This window comes from Myiozetetes cayanensis, unplaced genomic scaffold (genome assembly GCF_022539395.1).
Source record: "Myiozetetes cayanensis isolate MyiCay16 unplaced genomic scaffold, myiCay2020 scf23, whole genome shotgun sequence".
NCBI classification, from domain to species: domain Eukaryota; kingdom Metazoa; phylum Chordata; class Aves; order Passeriformes; family Tyrannidae; genus Myiozetetes; species Myiozetetes cayanensis.
The window spans coordinates 6,763,178-6,780,516 of record NW_026087445.1 but is presented as its reverse complement, the minus strand read 5'-3'; the positions used below and the strand labels follow the sequence as shown (position 1 = coordinate 6,780,516).

Below are 17,339 nucleotides of genomic sequence, written 5' to 3'. Positions count from 1 at the left end.
TACATTAACAGATAGTAATTTGTGGTCACTCTGTGTATGTCTTTCTCATTCAAAAGAGGATCTATGCATTTTAATTGCAATATTTGCCTTGTGTGATTCAAACCAGAATTAATGCTGTGGATTTTTTACATCATTTGAACAGATTTGTGCCATTTCTTTCAAAAGATGAGTCAGCATGTTTTTTTACTGAGAATGTTAATAGATTAGGAGCAGTATGTTGGACCACACTACCACCAGCTGTTTGTTTTATTTCTCCTTGTGGTGTCATTGGCCTGGCATTAATTGCACGGCTTTCATCCCACTGACAGTAGGAACACGGAATTTTCTGTGCCGTTGTTTTGACACTCCCAGGTTTATGGATGTCACAGGCATTCTCTGAGGAGAGCATTCCTGCTGATCAACAGCCCTGCTGAGACTCTGTGTTACGTGCTCTTCGAACACAAACGTGGTCAGGACCGTGAGGGATCAGATGGGGAGGTCTCCCAGCACACACACAGGAAACTTATTGCAAACATTATGGGACTTGTGAAGCTGATATGGAGACTTTCCTTCTTCCAGGGTTGTACAGGTTGGCTGCAGCCCCTCTGACTGCTGGGATTGTGGAGGGAATTCGTGGAACTGCAGAGAGCCAGTGAAAAGATTGCTACAGGATGTAGCTGAGAGTGAGCTGAGCCACCTTCCTGAAGTCTTAGGATCTTTAGAAACTAATCTTAGGCCAGTGATTCACACAAAACAAGTGGCAGAATGACTTTGGAGGGGTATTAAACAGTTCAGAAGAGCAGTGGCTGTCCTTGAAAGGGAAGGCAAAGAAGAGCAGTGGCTCTTGGTTCTTCTTGGTTTTACCTTGGTAGCTGAAGAGCATCACATTGTCTGTGAAACTCCATGCAAAGAACATGATGTTACACGCATTTATCTGGGGAGAGAACCTGCCCATTCACCATCTTTTCTGCTTTCTGACAAGACTGGGACTTTTAAAAATAGCTTTGCATCTTGCTCAACCAGCAAAAATAATGTGGGAGATACAAAGTTTCTTTCTAATGGGACTTTAGTAGGGCTTGAGCTTCTTCCATCGTCCACACTGCAGGAGCTGGGGGGGACCATATTCCTACTGCACTCCTCAATCTGAAAAATCTCTGAAAATCTCCAGAATTTTACATCCATACTGGCAAAGCTATTACTGGTCCTTTTTCTGTGTGTTGTTGTCTGCCCCCTTTCTCCAGCTGGGAGTGAAAACCATGTAGTACTTACTCAAAACCACTGAATAATGATGTGGGAAAATTGTTGTGATTGTTTTCCTAAAAGCACCATGTTCGTGACCTTTGACCTTTAGGCTTGTGGCTGAGATTTGTTTCAGACATGCCACGTAATTCAGCATTATTTCTGTGTGCTCTCCCTTCTCATTATTCAAAGGTACTGTCAATTTTGGATTTTGTAATTAAAAAAACTATGGAGGATGTACAGGTCAAATAACAGGAGAGACCTTGAATACCCAAGTCATTATTGTTGTGGTGGAAAGTGTGAAAGTTGTAGGCTTGGTATTATAGCTGAGAGCACTCCCAGCAAAGGAGGGAGATGTACACTTGGGAGTGACCTTGAGCATTTCCCTTTCTCCAGATTCCCGAAATCTGGAGAGGAGAGTGATGGCTTTGAAGGTGCTTCCTTGTTGCTGATTTTTTCACCATGGCCTCGATCTCCAAGGATCACCTCACCTGGCTTTGAGGCAGGAACAGAGTGCTCTGTTTATGTGGGAAAAGATGGAGGTTTCCAGCTGAAAGAGAGGGAGCAGTGGCCACAGAGTAAAGGCACCGTGGAATTACTCACTGTTAGCCTTTGTTCCACCCTCGGTGTGAGGAGGTGCCACCCGAGCGTGGCTGTGAGGTGACTGCTACCGAGCACAAAAAAAATAGATGGCTTCTTAAAGAAACAAATTTACCATGTGAAGTTACTAATTACACTTTAATGATAGTCAGGAGGGCAGAAAAGACCAGTGTTTGCAGAAAGCATGATAGGCATATTTTCAGTCAGGTCTTGCTCTGCTGTGTCTCGCTTCCTCCTGCTTCGTTCCCAAGCCACACTCCCTTTTTTTTTTCCTCTTTTTTTTTTTTTTCCCCCCCTTTTTTTTTTTTTTTTTTATCTGTGACATCTGCTTGGAGCTTGTCCCTCCTGTGATACCACACTACTTGCAGCTGTTCAGACCTCCAGCTCTGAGCTGTGCATGGGGTGCCCTGAGCATACGGCCTTTTTGATGTGTGATAAAACAGAACCAAGCCACTGGGGGTATGGAGAGGGAATGCAGCAGAATATCAATAAACCTGTTCTGAACAAAGCTGCAGCTCTGTGGTGGAATAGACATTTCACTGAAGTGTCAAGTAGATGGATAATGTATTCTAATTAGGGACTGACTGATACCCTGGAACTCGGAGACCTTTGGAAATCAGCTCCAAAATGCTCACTATTTTTGTGCTGTGTGTTTATTTTGCATTTGTTGAATGCCCTAAAATGTATTTGTTGCAGGAAGCTCTTTATTGAGCTATGTTTTCCAAAACCAGAAAAAAACATTTTAGCTGTGAAGTTGCTTATTGCCTTTGAAATTTGTATATAAACCTCTAGAAGTTTGCTACGGATTGTTAAAATACAATATTGTGTTCACTGCCTGTTGCACATCATGTGATTTGAGCAATAAGCAGTAGTGACATCAGGTTCTGTGGGGTGTTTTTTGGTTTTTTGTGGGTTTTTTTCATTTGTTTTGGTTTAGTCTCCAAAAGTGTTGCTCTTGGACTGGAGAAAATAAGCCACATTTGTAGTCTGTGTAAATTGGCATCAATTTATTTGCTTCAGACCTCAGATGCCATTTCTCCCTAGAAGAAAATCTGGGCCTATATATATCTATATATCTATTTTGTACCCAATATATTCCAAACTAGTGCTGAAGTTCTGAGCTCACCAGTACAAACATTGTGCAGCTTTGCCTCCTGCGAGTCCCAGGGGATAAATTGATTTCTCAGCACCTGTGTGACCTTAGCCAGTGGTTCATTCCAATTCGGCAGAGCAAACACTGGGAGTGGCAAAAATGCCTTGCAGTTGCTCGAGTCTCTTATTTTCTACAGGTATCAGCAGGATGACATGTCCCTGAAACCAGGCTAATTAAGGAATTTTAAATAGTCTACTCTATTTTCCTGTGTAATTGGAATGGCCCATTCCCTCCTAGAGAAGTCGTGGAGATGTCTTTGCCTGAAACACCTTGGACAGAACATCAGATTTATGTGGGGGTGATAACGATTGCCAGCTAATGCAGCATTAAAATATCTCCTTTATTTCGGTGCAAAGATGGCTCCCAGATTTATTGCAGCATCACAAAGGTAGTTTGAGGTCTGGGATAGAGCAAGGACATGTGTGGTCAAGCAACTAACAGATAAATTAGGGAAAGTTCAGAGAAGATTCAGGCTTGAGCCTGGGAAGTGGATTAGGTTTCAAATACTGCATCAGACAAAAACTGAGCGAGGCTGCAGCTCTCCTACGGTATTTCACAGATCTGTAAATGTTTTTTTAAAGATGCTCAATCCAACACTTAGCTGGCTATAACAAGGACTTAAGGGAGCAAAAGGCTCTTTTTTCTTTTTCCTTTCTTTTGCTCTGTTGCTTCATTAGCTCTGGGAGCGCTGGTTCCATTACTGTGAGTTTTCCTGTATAATTTAAGAAAATAATGAAAGCGTGCATATTTTCCTCAGTGTTCTTGGCATTAAATCTGTCTTTAGATTTGTTTAGCTTCTTTTTTTTTATATATATACACAGTGTGGGCTGGTATCCTTTTGAATATTTCAAAACTGTAGAAATTGTTTTGGGGCTGTTTTTATTCAAGATAGAAGTTGGTTTGGGTTTTTTTTAAAGATTGAAACGTGTGTGTGGGGAAAAATCACTGCTGCAACCCCTAAGTTCCCCTTGCTCTGTGGCAGTGGTTTCAGTGCATGCATTTCACAAAAATACCAGTGCTCCATGTTTGCTTTCTTCTCTCACAAGCATCCCTAAGAAATCTTGTGCTGTTGTGGGATGAGAATGAGGTAATTTTTGTGCAAATAGCACTGATATTTAGTATTAATTTGGTTTGTTGTTTTTTTTCTCTTCCAGGATCAATAACTGTTTCATGTTTTCGTTCAATAGGGATGGATTTTGGAAGGCTTCCCTGAAAATCAGGAACAGGCATGGATGCTGCAATCCTTTGGCATCTTTCCTAGACATGTTGGTAAGCAGTACAAGGTTTATGTGTGATTGCATCCAGTAGGAAAGACTAGAAGCACTTGTCCCCAAAAATCCTCAATAAATTCAACACCAGAGTCACCAGACAGCAGAATATTTCAGAATGATTCAGATCCACTTGGAAATCTGAGGTAACTTGTGAGATTTTAAACCCTGTCTTTCACACAGGAACCCTTTTCTTCTTACACATCAGAGTTCTGTGGATCCAAGACCCTGCAGTGCCTCTGAGCAGCTACAAGTAGCTTCACTTGCAACTTCCATCTCTAAAAATCAGCCTTTATCCTCAGATTAAATCAATTCCTTGTGTACTAAAATACAAATTAACTCTTCTGTTGAATTAGAGAATGTAAACTTGACCAAGTGAAGTGGAAACATCCTGATTTTAAGCTTGACCTTTCAGAGTAAGGGTTGATTCTGCCTTGATTTGGACAAAGGGCTGACAGACAAGACCTTGACAGCTGCCCTTGCCAGTTGTCCCAAATTAATATAGTTAAAGGACCCACTTAGAATGTAAGAAATCATTACAATTGTGTGGAATACAGTGGGAAATGATAAATGTAGAGCTTGCCAGTGCACAGTGAACAGAATGTTATCCAACTTGATGAATTGTCACTTTGGATTTGGTTTGGAGGATATTTGGCTGTTAATGAAGAATTCAGAATCGCTGCAATAGAGTTAGGCAAAAATGTTTAATGTCTAGTACTTGCATGTATTTTTAATATACCTAATAACATCTGAAGTTGAGTTTTGCTCACAATTATATCTGTGCCACCAAGACCTGAATGAGAATCTTAAAGCTCAGTCTGTCTAGTTAATCAAAAAGAAGATTGAGAGGAGATGAGATTTCCGGTGTGTGAGTACCTTAATAGGGAGAAAAGTGCCTGAAAGAGCTATTTGATACGGAGGAGAAAGTCATAAAAAGAACTTGTTTGAAACAATAATCAAATGCGCTGGAAATAGTAATTAAATTACAGTGTTTAACTGTGAGGATGATTAGCCAAAAGCAACCCAGGGAGCTGACAGATGCTCCATCTTTTGATGCTTCTAATCAAGTTTGAACACTTTTCTGTGAGGTTATAAAAAAATAAGTTTCACTGGTCTCACTAACAAAGTACCTGGGTGAAAAGTGGTGGCTTGTGGTATAGAAGAGAATCAGTCCCAAGTGCTTTGTGGTATTTCTGTCCCAGGCTCCAGAGACAGTTGTTAATTGGTAGGGATGACAGGCACAGCTAATGCTCCTGGGTACTGGATTCATGGATATTTTATCCCACTATATTGCCTAGTAGGTGAAGCAAAATTCTGATTAAAAGTGAATTAAAATATTTGCAAGGAGAATACTGGGAAATAAGAATGAGGCAAATCTGCTTTGAGGGCATCCAGCCACCTTTAATATTAGGACACATTTAAACAGTTACAGGAAATAAAGCAACTAACTAACAAGAACTACACTTTTTTTCTTTTTTTTTCTTCTTTTTTCCTTTTTTACTGCCTAGTTATGCTTTATGCTTCAGACACTGTGTTGATTGAGAGGAACAGTGGGAAAAGGCTTGACCCCCTCACACAAGGTGCTGTATGTGTTTGTTCCTGATCTCCACTACAAACTGGAGTGTTACGTGGTCTCAAAATCATTGTTGTATTAATGGGATTAAAATTTAAATGGCATCCCTTCAAGAATTAGTAGGAATTTCTAATTATAAATGTAAACTGTTTGAAAACAGGGTTTGTTGATGTTGCATTATTTTCAGGGTCAATAAAATAGAGGGAAATGTAAAGCTCAATATTCAGCCTGCAAACAGCAGACTATGGCAGTACAGAATATTTGAAGGTTAGATCTGTCCATAGGAGCTTAGAATTTTGCAATGCATCTCTGCCAGCTCCTGTTCTGGTTTTGAGTTGCAGATATGCTCTTAGATATCTTCCATTAAATCACCACCAAGCAGATTTTGCTCTGTGTTGTCCTGTCGAGTTTCGTTACCAATCGCCCTTCACAAAATAAAATTACTGAGCAACATTTTGCTCAATAAAGAAATCAAACTGAATGTTTTAGGAGGGGAACTGGGAGGGACATCCTTAACCAGAGACCTGTTAAGATGTGCTCTTAGTTCCCAATCTGACTTGCAGAGGTTTATCACACAACCTTCGAGTGGCCGAGCGATCCTCTGGTACAGCAACGGCTGGTGAAACCCGACGACCTGTCCGAACAAGAGGTGTCCAAGAAACTGCTGGAATATCACAGAAACTTCCCTGAGGTTTTCCAGATCTACCAGAAAGTTCTGAAATCCATCAATGCAGACCAGCCTTCCATGGATGTGCTCTCACAGGGTAAATATGTGCGTTTATGGCAAAATCTGACAGTTGGGAAGGTCCTGTTGGAAAGGTCGTTCCTGGCTGTTAGGGACACTTTGTAGGATTAGTCAACACAGATGGCTCCCAGCTGGGTTGTGTTCTCTCTAGTGCAGTGTTTGGGCTGTTCCTGGTAATTATTTTACAGGACTGGAGTAAGTGCAGATAACTGGAAAGCCTCAGTTGCCCAGTCCTGCCAAGGAAAGCAGACTGGGATGAGCAAATGCCACCGTTATTTCTGTGAGGCTCTCTCTAAAAGGGAGCCCTGTGGCTCGATTGTTGATCTCCCAAAGGGCTGGTAACATCCAAAGCCTGATAACAAGAAGCAGGAGTAGTTCAAAGGCAGTAACATTTCATTGTTTAAAAGCTGTTTGTGCTGGTGGCTTTTGTGTTCAACAACTCTTGTTTGCTTTGCTTGACTGTAATGCAATCTGACTTCTAATGTTGATCCTTCTAGAAGAGAATAAGGAAACTGCCAGAAAGACCAACTGATGATGTACTTTGTAGCTGTCAGTCTGCAGATGATCTGTTATATCCCAGTAATTTTGCATCTCAAAAAGGTCTTTTTTTTTAATAACGAGTGCCACACTTTTAAGATAAACAAGTAGGAAGTTTATATTCTGAATTTACACATTAATTACCTCTAAATTACTTAATTAAATTTAAAAGTTCATATCATCATTCATAAAGAATTCATGCCTTGAATTGTAAATAAAAATGTGAGTGCCTGAATATTAATTATTATTAATTAATAATGTAGTGAGATAAATTGAAAACTGGAATGAAAAAATCCTCTCTAGATCTTTTTTTCTGCAGTGCATCAAGCAGCCAGATTTTTTTTTAAAGAATAATTAGATGTGGAGACTGTCTAGGGGATCATTACTCCTAATTAACTTGGTTATTTACTGCAAATTAAGCATCATTTGTAAGCAGGGTGCTTTGCCTGTAATGTTTGTGCTTTTCAATACACTGGGTTATGGAAAATGTTCAGAATAACTGGAGCACTGCTTGGGTAGCTGATACTTGGGGTTTAGGAAATTATGCAGCAACAACACTTATTTCTGTTATGATTTTCCAGGTGCTTTTGTTAAGTATTTTTATCACTCCAGCAAGAGATAAAAAAAAAGAAAGAGGAGATCTCTCATAAATATTAGTAATATTGGGGATTGTGTCACATAATTATAGCATTATAACTTCAACTCAGTTGCTGCTACCCTGGGCAAGGATATGTGACATCAAATCCAGTTTGGTGGTTTGGGATCCCAGCACAGCTTGTGGCACTGCAGGAAGAGATGGGATATGATGGGATATGATCCCATGGGGTTGCAGTTTGAATTTCTCAATGCTTTAGGTCTGCTATCTAGAAATTGCAGGCTGGAGTTTGCTGGAGATGCTTCCTTATTAGAAAAGATTTTTTTAATGATCCCAAACTGTCTAAGAGAAGGTTCTCAGAAAAGCTGAGAGCCATGTGTTGACCTTGGCAGTTAAAATACTGATCCCTCAGGATGTTCTCCACCAAACCCTCTGTGCTTTTTTTAACGTAGGTTTCTGATTCATACAAACAAGCTTGGACTAAAATACTGTTTTATTACAGGGACTCTTTGGAGAGTCTTTTATTGGATCTGAAGATCACACAAAAACCTGAGTGAGGCTGCAGCTTGAGCTGCTCCTCCTCTGGCATTGTTGGCCATAAAAAGGGCACAAGGAGTGAGAGTGTTTGGCCATGTCCAAATTCAATCCCAGTTTCTCCTCACTACCAAGCTGTGACAGCTTTTGGCTTCTTAGTGATCTCTCAATTACTGTTTTGGGATTGTAACAAAGTTCAGATCTCTCTAACGTGGGAACACTGATGCTGCTTCACGTGTGCTGTGCTCTTTGCAAAGCTCTCATCATCTGCACATGGGCATGAAGGTTCTGTTTCCTGCATGATACAAAATTCAGGAGAATGATGCCCAGCAGATGAGTGGAATCAGACAGAGAAGCTCAAATATTCTCTGCATATTACACAGAAATGATGGACAAAAGGAAAACACATCGATACACAGTTTTGTGCTGTCGGTGCTGTGTCATGACACCCTGTGCTACAAGTCTATAGTGTTGTAATTAGGAGTCCTAATCACACACAGCTGGATAAATGTCATTAATTTAACATCCTGAGTTTTTACACTTAAATATTTGCTCAGAAACTGCAGAAAGTATTAAATGTAATTATAGCCCTCTATAATTTGCGTGGCAAAATTGCAGCTATCAAGCAAAAATTGCTTCTGCTAAAAACAAGATGGTAAAAGAGCGATTATTAATTGAATCTGCTCTCTAAAATGGTTTCACAGCTACTGATGAAAGAGAGCAGAGGAGTGTAATGATGGTAAGATTTCTAAAATGCCTCTCAGAGCAAGTTGCTGATGGGACAGTTTTATTTTGGTTGCACGTCTGGATGTTTCAGTGATTAAATAAATGATGATCAACATGACAACCTTTTTTTAAAGAAGAGACAAGTTAATGATTTTATTTAATTTATTTTTTTTTGAAAGAAATAGGCTACAAACTGTATTGTTTGCCTTTCTCTCATGTTCTAGTTCTTGCCTATGTCCAAAGCCGGCACAGATCGGCCGCCCCCTTCACCCCACGGATCATCTTTTGTGGCCCCCAGGCAGTGGGAAGAGCCTGCAGGCAGCACTAATAGCTCAGAAATACGGGGTTGTCAACAGTAAGTTCTCAGTAAATATGCACTTTGCTCAATTCCCCCTTTCTCTGGTTTTGATCATTTATCTTTTGCTGTCTCTCTTACTTGCTCATAAAATGTCTCTGTCTGTCCCTTGCTACGGATGTCAGATTTTGGAGAGAAGTGAAAAGTATTTGAATGGAGAGGCATAAACCAAGAGTATGTGCTGTGACAAACCAGCTCTAACATTTTTTTTTAGTCATCATTTCATCATTTTTATGCCCTTTACATCTGTATTTTTCCATTGTTCAGTTCCTATAGTGCCCTGAATTCTCCTATGGATCAGTGGACTACGAGTAATGTCTTTGCAGTCTCAGCTGTCTGACCAAAATTGGGGCACTTTTAAAATAGAATTTACTCTGAACTTTAATAAGTACTCAGGTTCTGCACATCTGAAGTAACATGGGAGAAAATGAAGGAATTAGTGAAAGATACATTCTCTTTCTTTTGTAAAAGAGACCCAACAAACTCCTGTATGAGACTTGTTCATGGTTAGCATGCAAATGTTACAAACTTCTGTAATACGAGTGTGCAGCTTGGTGATAGGACTGGTGCAGTATTTTAAGTGCTCTATAACATCTTCTAATAGTGAAATGGCTATAAATTGTTTTAAACCAATGTCTAATATCTGTAAAATTTGCTGATCAGTCATATCCTCTTAGTTAAACAACGGCAAGTTTGTTTCTTTACTGTTCCTTCAATGTATACGAAATAAATCCCTCTTTATTTCCAATTAGGCCATTGGGATTGAAGCACAGGCTTAAAAATTTAAACCTATGTTTAAATATCACATGAATTGGACTGAATTTAGGTGTGTGCATTTTAGGTGTCTCAGGTTGGGGTCTATGCACATGAGTTTCTGTTATCTTCTTACACTATTTACTGTAAATATAAATTTGCTTCTCCAGAACAACTAGTGACAGTTAAAATTGTCACTTAAACATTAAACTTTATCAGCTTTGTCCCAGAAAACAAGGCTCTGTTGGATCTGACTCATGTGGGGCAGGTGGGACTCAATCACTTGGGTCACCAAATGCTGTCCAAAGTAACAATATTTCACGTGCAAGGCTAAAAATTTAAATCTGCATCTCCTGGTGCTCTGTGTATTTGAAGTCAATGATAATATTGCATTAGCACAGCTTTTTGAATGTAATTCCTACATGATCATTAAATGATCCTGGGAGTCCCTTCCTTGAACTGTGTGTTATCTGCACCTCCAGCAGTGTGGTTCAGATGCTGTTCAGCAGGTGTAACTTTATTCAGTAATTACAAGTTTATAAAAAGTGAAAACCACTGGCAATCCCCTGAGTTATTATTTCAGAAACATTTTTGATTAATATCTTTCCATCTCCATTTTTAATACATTCTTTGCCAAACATATTCTTTTTTTTTATTCAATATTCTCCCTCTCTTTGCTTTTCACTCTGCTTGACCAAAAAAAAAAAAAAAAAATTCCTAACAACAAACCCAAAAAACATACAACTTTTGTTTTATTCAGTGACCTTATCCCAGTATGCAGCTTCTGGGTTTTCTTTTTTTTTTTTTTCTTTTCTTTGTTGCTTCCTTTTTAAAATTTAACCTTGTGTCTTTTTTGTTCTTCCTTCCTGTTAGTTTGCTGTGGGCAACTGCTAAAGGAAGCTGCTGCAGACAACACAAATCTTGGAGAACTCATTAAGCCTTACATTGACAATGGATGGCCAGGTAGGGCACGTTGTTCTCTCATTACACCCCAGTTACAAATCTGTGGCAAAAACTGAGTTGTGAGTGAATTTTCTTGGTCAGATTCTAATCTGAGTTACTTAAGAGTAACCTGGAAGTCAATTAATTCCATCCATTCCGTGGGATTTGTAGCACTGCGTGACAGAAGTTGGATTTTATGAGGGTTTTTTTATATCTTCAAAGCAAATAATTCACTGCTCCAGTGAAATTTGAAATTCAAACCCTGTGGTTTTATCTCTCAATCAAAATCAGGATTCTAATATGATTTTAAAATCTTGAACTAATTTTTAAAGCACACTGTTGTGTTAAACTGGTCATAAAGCACAGTACTGTGTCTCATTTTACATGTGGATGTTGACTTCTAGAACGCTACCCTAAATTCCTGCACTTCCACACAAATATTTTAAACTTAAAGGTTCTTTGGACTTCATTTCTCTCAGCATTTTTGGTTGTAGGAGGGGACAACCACAGAGAATGTTAAGCATACTTTGCTTTTGGAAGGCTCTGCAGTGATTTCAGATAAATCATAAATCCTGGGAGCTCTTTAGGGCAGCAGCTTCAGCTTCTCTGCCTGGGAGTCCTGCACGAGCAGAGCTGTCTCTGTGTGGTGGGTATTAAAAACCAGAGAAGATCTGTAGTTACAGAGGAGAAGTTGCATTGCAGTAAGAATGGAAGAATGTTTATTTTGCCAAATTACAGTGGCCTGGAAAAGGGACTTTCAGTCCTGTTTCTGGCACCAGGCCAAACAGTTACCAGTGGTACAAACACAAGGAGACAAACGTGCTGAAGATGGAGAAATCTCAGTTAAGCTTCAGTTTTAATGGAATTTTGAGCAAACCCCCCCTGAGAAAAGCGAAATCTTCATTGCCTTTTATTTTTAGCAAAGGAAATTATCTGGTGAGGTGGAAAGCTTGAAATTCCTCCCTTTTTTTTTTTGCACAATAGCTTAATTCTGAGACTGAATTAGACAGATCTGAAACATGAGCCTGTAAAATTAACTGAGGTTCCCTTGATACCAGACCAAGAGATTCAGGACTTTTCTAAGCATTTCCAAAAGACCTTTGACAGCCTGTAGCTTTGGGAATGTTATCCCTCTGTCAGGCACTTTATCAAGCCACAAGGTAATATATTTTAACTCTAAACTTCGTCTCTAGTGAATGGGTTGCATTTATTCATAGTGGAGTAACTCAGCTCATTAATTTCCATATTACTGGGAATAGGGGGTTATCTGGGAACCATGGGAATGGAAAGCATGGATCTCTGCAGCCTGGAAGGGAGAAGCTGGCTCCTCTGGAACAGGCACAGAGATCTGGGAGAGGATTTTCTGGTTTGGAGATGCTGCTGCTCAGAGTGGCCATTTAACTCCAAGGCAGGAGGTCAATTGATGCGGTGGGTCCGAGGTGTTCTTGTGTGGGAATAACTTCTCCATGTGTACAGTCTGGTTGACCTGAGCGTGGCTATTTGTGTGTAACTCACACACAGAGATAATTTTAAGCTCTGTGTCTTTTATTCATGGTCTCACTTTCTCCTCATCTCTCTGAAGAGCAGGACAACCCCTGTAAATGCCTCGCTCTCTAAATTTCACTTACGGATGAGATGGGAGTTTGGATTGGTCTATTTATTCAAAGATAGGTCCTTTACGAGCTTTCTTTACTAAAATGTTCTTTGTATACTTTATAAACTTCATCTTAACCACTACAGTTCCTTTAAGGAGATACCAAATGCATTCCCAGTAGACTAAAATAATTGCAGAGGTCATAAATTTTAGCCAGTCCTAAAAATATGCACATCCTCAGTCCAAGGGAGCTGCTTTCATTTCAGGAAAATGAAATTGAAGCTGTAATTCCTTTCTTCCTCCAAATTAGAAGTTATTTCAGATTTAGATTAATTTTTTTAATACAGCATGGAGGAATAAAGCTGTACAACACTTCTGAATGTTAATAGGGATCATAACTATATTTCTGTACACTATGCTAAAAATTCTCCCTTAGTTTTTGCTTGTATGCACACATATATTTTATTTAGTGGGACAAAATTAAGGGCTGAGTAAAGATAAATATCATATAGCAATACCAGAAATAATAAGTTCTGTCATTTTGCTAATCCTCCTCTCCCAGGGATAACAAAGAATGAATTTACATTAGTAAACACTAACAGGAATTCATTAGTGCCCTCACAAGAGGCTCGGGGAAAATGAAATAACGCAGTGTACTGAAAAGGAAAGGTGGGCAAAGGATCTTTGCATCTTTGCTCTCTTGCTGCAGAGTTACAACCAGGTTAAAACAGGGGAAAGATTCTCACATCATTATTGACCACATCCAGTTTCAAGGAAATCTCCCTTTGAAAAGAGTTGGTGCAGTCAACAGCAGGCAGTGTTATGACAGGAAAGCAATGAGAACTCCAACATTTTCACTACATTTGCAGTTGTAAGTGGGCTCAGCTTGTCCTTTGGGGGAGGAATTGTGCCAGTGACACCATCCCAGAATAGTGGAACCAAAGGCAGGCCGTGAAAAACGTTGCACTCAAATCATCACTGGGCAAAACGAACGTCGTGCCACGAAACCTCGAGGATATGGCTCATGTGTTCCTAAAGTGCTCCCCCAGGGGACTGATCTCAGCCTGTTTCCCTTCTCGTGGACACGACTGATTGCCTGCAATTAGTCATTTAAGAGATGCCAGCAGGGCACGTGGTGGGGTCCTAACAAGGCTCCAAACCCAGCTTAGTCAAAGCTAACTCATTATTGAGTTGTTGGGGCTCTTGCTCTGCCTGTTCTGTTCTAGTTCAGCTTGACTAGCACATCTCTTCATGGGTTTAGGATTCACAAACATCCTTCATGCTGTTTTTCAGCACTGCTGCTTCAGGTATTCATCATGTATTTCAGGAACAGCCCAGACAATTCTATTATTCACCCCAGAAGGCAACCCAGTGCATTCTCATTTTCTGTATTTTCTAGTGTTTACTGTCTCATAAAGACCTGCTTTATCAAACTCCTCAATTTTGGGTATGGGGATTTATTTTGCTTAATGAAGGCAGCATAGATATTTCTGAGCCCATTAATTTTTTAATTCCCAGGACATACTAGCCTAGTAGGTGCACACTGGATATTGAAAAATGCATTTTTGGTGATAAGTTCAGCAACCTGACAGCTTTCTGTCTGTCATAAACATAGAACTGTGCTTTGGACAACCAGTCTGAAATGCACAGACTGTTCCTTTAGGATATTGTGGTTTCACTGAGTACTGGGCAATTATTACTAACTATACTCTGGGCAGAAAATTACCAGCATTGGAGTCTGAGACCAGTGTTCTGCTCACTGACTCCAGTTAGATTAAATCTTGGTCACTAATGCTAAATTTAGCTCACTCCATTTGCTTGGGCAGCCTGGGGAGACTTTCATTTGGAGTGAGAGGTGAGTGTAGTGGCCAGAACCCTCCCACAGGCAGCAAGACAACTCCATAAATTAATTTATTTAGTTTGATTCCTCATGAAATTTTCTGGAACACTGGTCCTTCCCTGGGCAGATGATGTAGGTAGACCCCTCCTAGATCCCCACAGGCTTGAGGAAGACCTTTGTGCAGAATTCCTGTCCCTGTAGTTCTGAGAAGGGCTAGACTGACTTCTAGACCTGTCTCACTGAAAACATGGGCACACATTAACTTAAAAATTAAATTATCCTCCATCCACAGGATCTGTGTTCACCATTTTAAAGGTGTCTGTCAGAATTTGATAACCTGGGAGACAAAAAAAAAAAATTGTAGAAAGCATTTTTGCTTCCCCCACCCAAATGTCCCTGGTGTTTGCCCCCTTGAGGTGTTTGCATCTTATTACTGAAAAAACCCCACAAAAATAGGGCAGGTCATCAGTCAGCTGAAATTTGTATGTCATTCTGTCCAATTTTCATGGTAGTTTAGAGTGGAGTGATCACTGCTAATTAATATATCTGTTTGTGAGGCAGCAATAAATTGAGCCAAGAAAAGTGAGATGACTGGAAAACACCATGAAGAGCAAGGGGGAAAAAGATCCCCACTCCCAAACCAGTAAGATCCTGCTTTTCAGCTGGGAGAACTGCTATTAGTTTGGGTAATTGGGTGTGTTATTTCCACCAAAATGAAGATTCAGGTGGTAAGAGAGCTGATTCATGGAAGACAGATAACACTGCACTGTTTGCAGCCTGTTAGAGTTGAACACACACAATCTGTGTTGTTTTTTTCCCCCTTCCTTTTTCTGTTTGGTTTTTTTTTTTTTTTCTTTTTTTTAAGCAGTAATATCTGAAGCTGTCCCCAATGGCAGTCTTGCACGTAGGGGATAAAATCTGGAATTCCCTAATTTCTCCCTTTTTTTTTATTTTCCCCTAATAAAAACTATTACCGTACAAATATGGATTTCTTTTCCCCTTATTTTAAATTGGAACGGTTTTAAAGGGGTGCTTTTTGGTGTAGCCTCTGAAAGTTGGGGTCCCCTGGTGATTGTGATCACAGCCTCACCGAAAAACACTCAGGTTGTTTTTATTTTTTTTTTTTCTGACACAAAATTAATATTCTCATCACTAAGTGCCAAACACAGCTCCGACAATAAAACAGCTCTTTTTGTTAAAAACTTGCAAGGAGTTTCAGAGTTGAAAGGCTGAGTAAATCTTTATATCTGAGGAGGTAAAGCTGAGTGTTATTCCTTGTTTTTAAGAGCTGTGCTGGCGAGCTGTGAGCTGTCTGAACATTGGAGAGACCCTTTGGGAGCTCCATTGGTTTTCAGCGAGTCTTTGCATGCAGTGTGTTTGTACTGGCTGAAGACAGCGCATGGCTCTCTAAATAATTTACAAGTTGATTAATAGACTCACATGGGTATAATTAGAAGAGGGAGAGACAGCAGCTACAGTAACGGGTACAGTGCTTGGGGGAACGAGAGACTTTATTTTTTTTAAAGAAACTTTCTAGGGTGCTGGGCGTTTGAAGATAAGTTGGGAAGAGCTCAGTGCCTCTTCTCTTTTGAAGTGGAAATAGGACAGTTTGAATCCGTCGAGTTTAATTTTTCACAAGCTTTAGGGGCCCTGCAGTGCAACTCCCTTTTTATTATTGAAAAAAAACCTCTCCATTTTTCTTTCATTTTTTTTCGCACACACACACACAGAGTCCAAACAGGAGCTAATAAACAAATCGATTTTCTGCTTCATTTAAGTTGGGTTTATAGTGGTTCTATATGTTCCCCTATATGTGCACCTCACCCACAAATACACTGTGTAAAGTTATGGAGATATTTATGAATACACCATACTTTAATTTATGCATTTTTAAGAAACCTTCACCTCTCTTTGACAATGCTTTTGAAGTAGCTCCGTTTTTCAAGTCAAACTTTTGACTTTTCCTCTGGGACTGCTACAAAGGTTTTTTTATGGAAAATAGGTAGCAGTCTTTTTTCCGACTAGGAGAAAATTGGTGGTCAAGAGAACAAAATAAAATTTATATTTTTTTTTTCCTGTTTTAGGTGGCCATATTTTTATAAAAAGATGCAAGGCTGTAGCATAGAAAGTTTTACATGAGGGCATATAGGTAGTAAGTTGTCATTTTCTTTCCTAATTTTTACTTTTTTGGGTCTTGAATCACTGCAAGATGGTAAGTTAGAATTGCCTTTTCCTTCATTTGAAAATCTTGAGTGTATTTTTCTCTATTCTACACCACATGCCACAGTCAAAATTGGTCTCACAGATGCTCAGAGCTGAGGTGAGACTTGGTCTACAAAGACATTTTTTCAAGGCCACCCTGCTTAGGAGTGAAAACAAAGCAACAAAAAAAAAATAAACCACCCCAAAAAAAGCCAATCCTGGAAGCCAGACCAGGCAAAAGAAATGTGGTTTGATTAAAGAAATGAGTGCAGTTGTTGTCTGGAGCAGCTGGGATAATCAGGCAGGCAGTGGATGTGGGCCTGCCTGTACAAAGGTTGACAGTCTCCTGGTTTTCCAGCAGTATTCACCATTCCTACTGTTGCTGAAGGGTCAATATTCCAATATTGGTGCCACAAACCCTCATGGATTTGAGTGAAGATGTGGCCCTTGGCTGTCAGGGGCTTTTAAACAGCAAAGTGCAATGTAAATGTGAAGTATTAATCTCTTATTGAGATTATAATCTCTTCTATTGCTCTTTCTTGGTGACAATCATTCTTAAAAACTTGGAAAAGTGGGTTTTCCTTTCCTTTCCTCCCACACTGTCTCCTCAGCACGGGGCTGCTGACTTGAATTCTGTGTGTTTTTCTCTTTGCAGTTTAGGATGGGGACATCATGTGAGCTTTTATACCAAAACCAGAAGGAAA

The 17,339-nt window shown here is 39.8% G+C and overlaps 1 protein-coding gene across 1 annotated transcript in view; it reads left to right on the top strand.

Moving 5' to 3' along the window:
* AK8 (adenylate kinase 8) overlaps positions 1 to 17,339 on the top strand; it is a 63,889-nt gene that overhangs the window by 14,180 nt on the left and 32,370 nt on the right. The window contains 6 exon segments of the mRNA XM_050320330.1: positions 4,159 to 4,240; positions 5,748 to 5,819; positions 6,376 to 6,576; positions 9,174 to 9,242; positions 9,245 to 9,304; positions 10,931 to 11,020. Coding sequence (XP_050176287.1) covers positions 4,159 to 4,240; positions 5,748 to 5,819; positions 6,376 to 6,576; positions 9,174 to 9,242; positions 9,245 to 9,304; positions 10,931 to 11,020 — 574 coding nt within the window.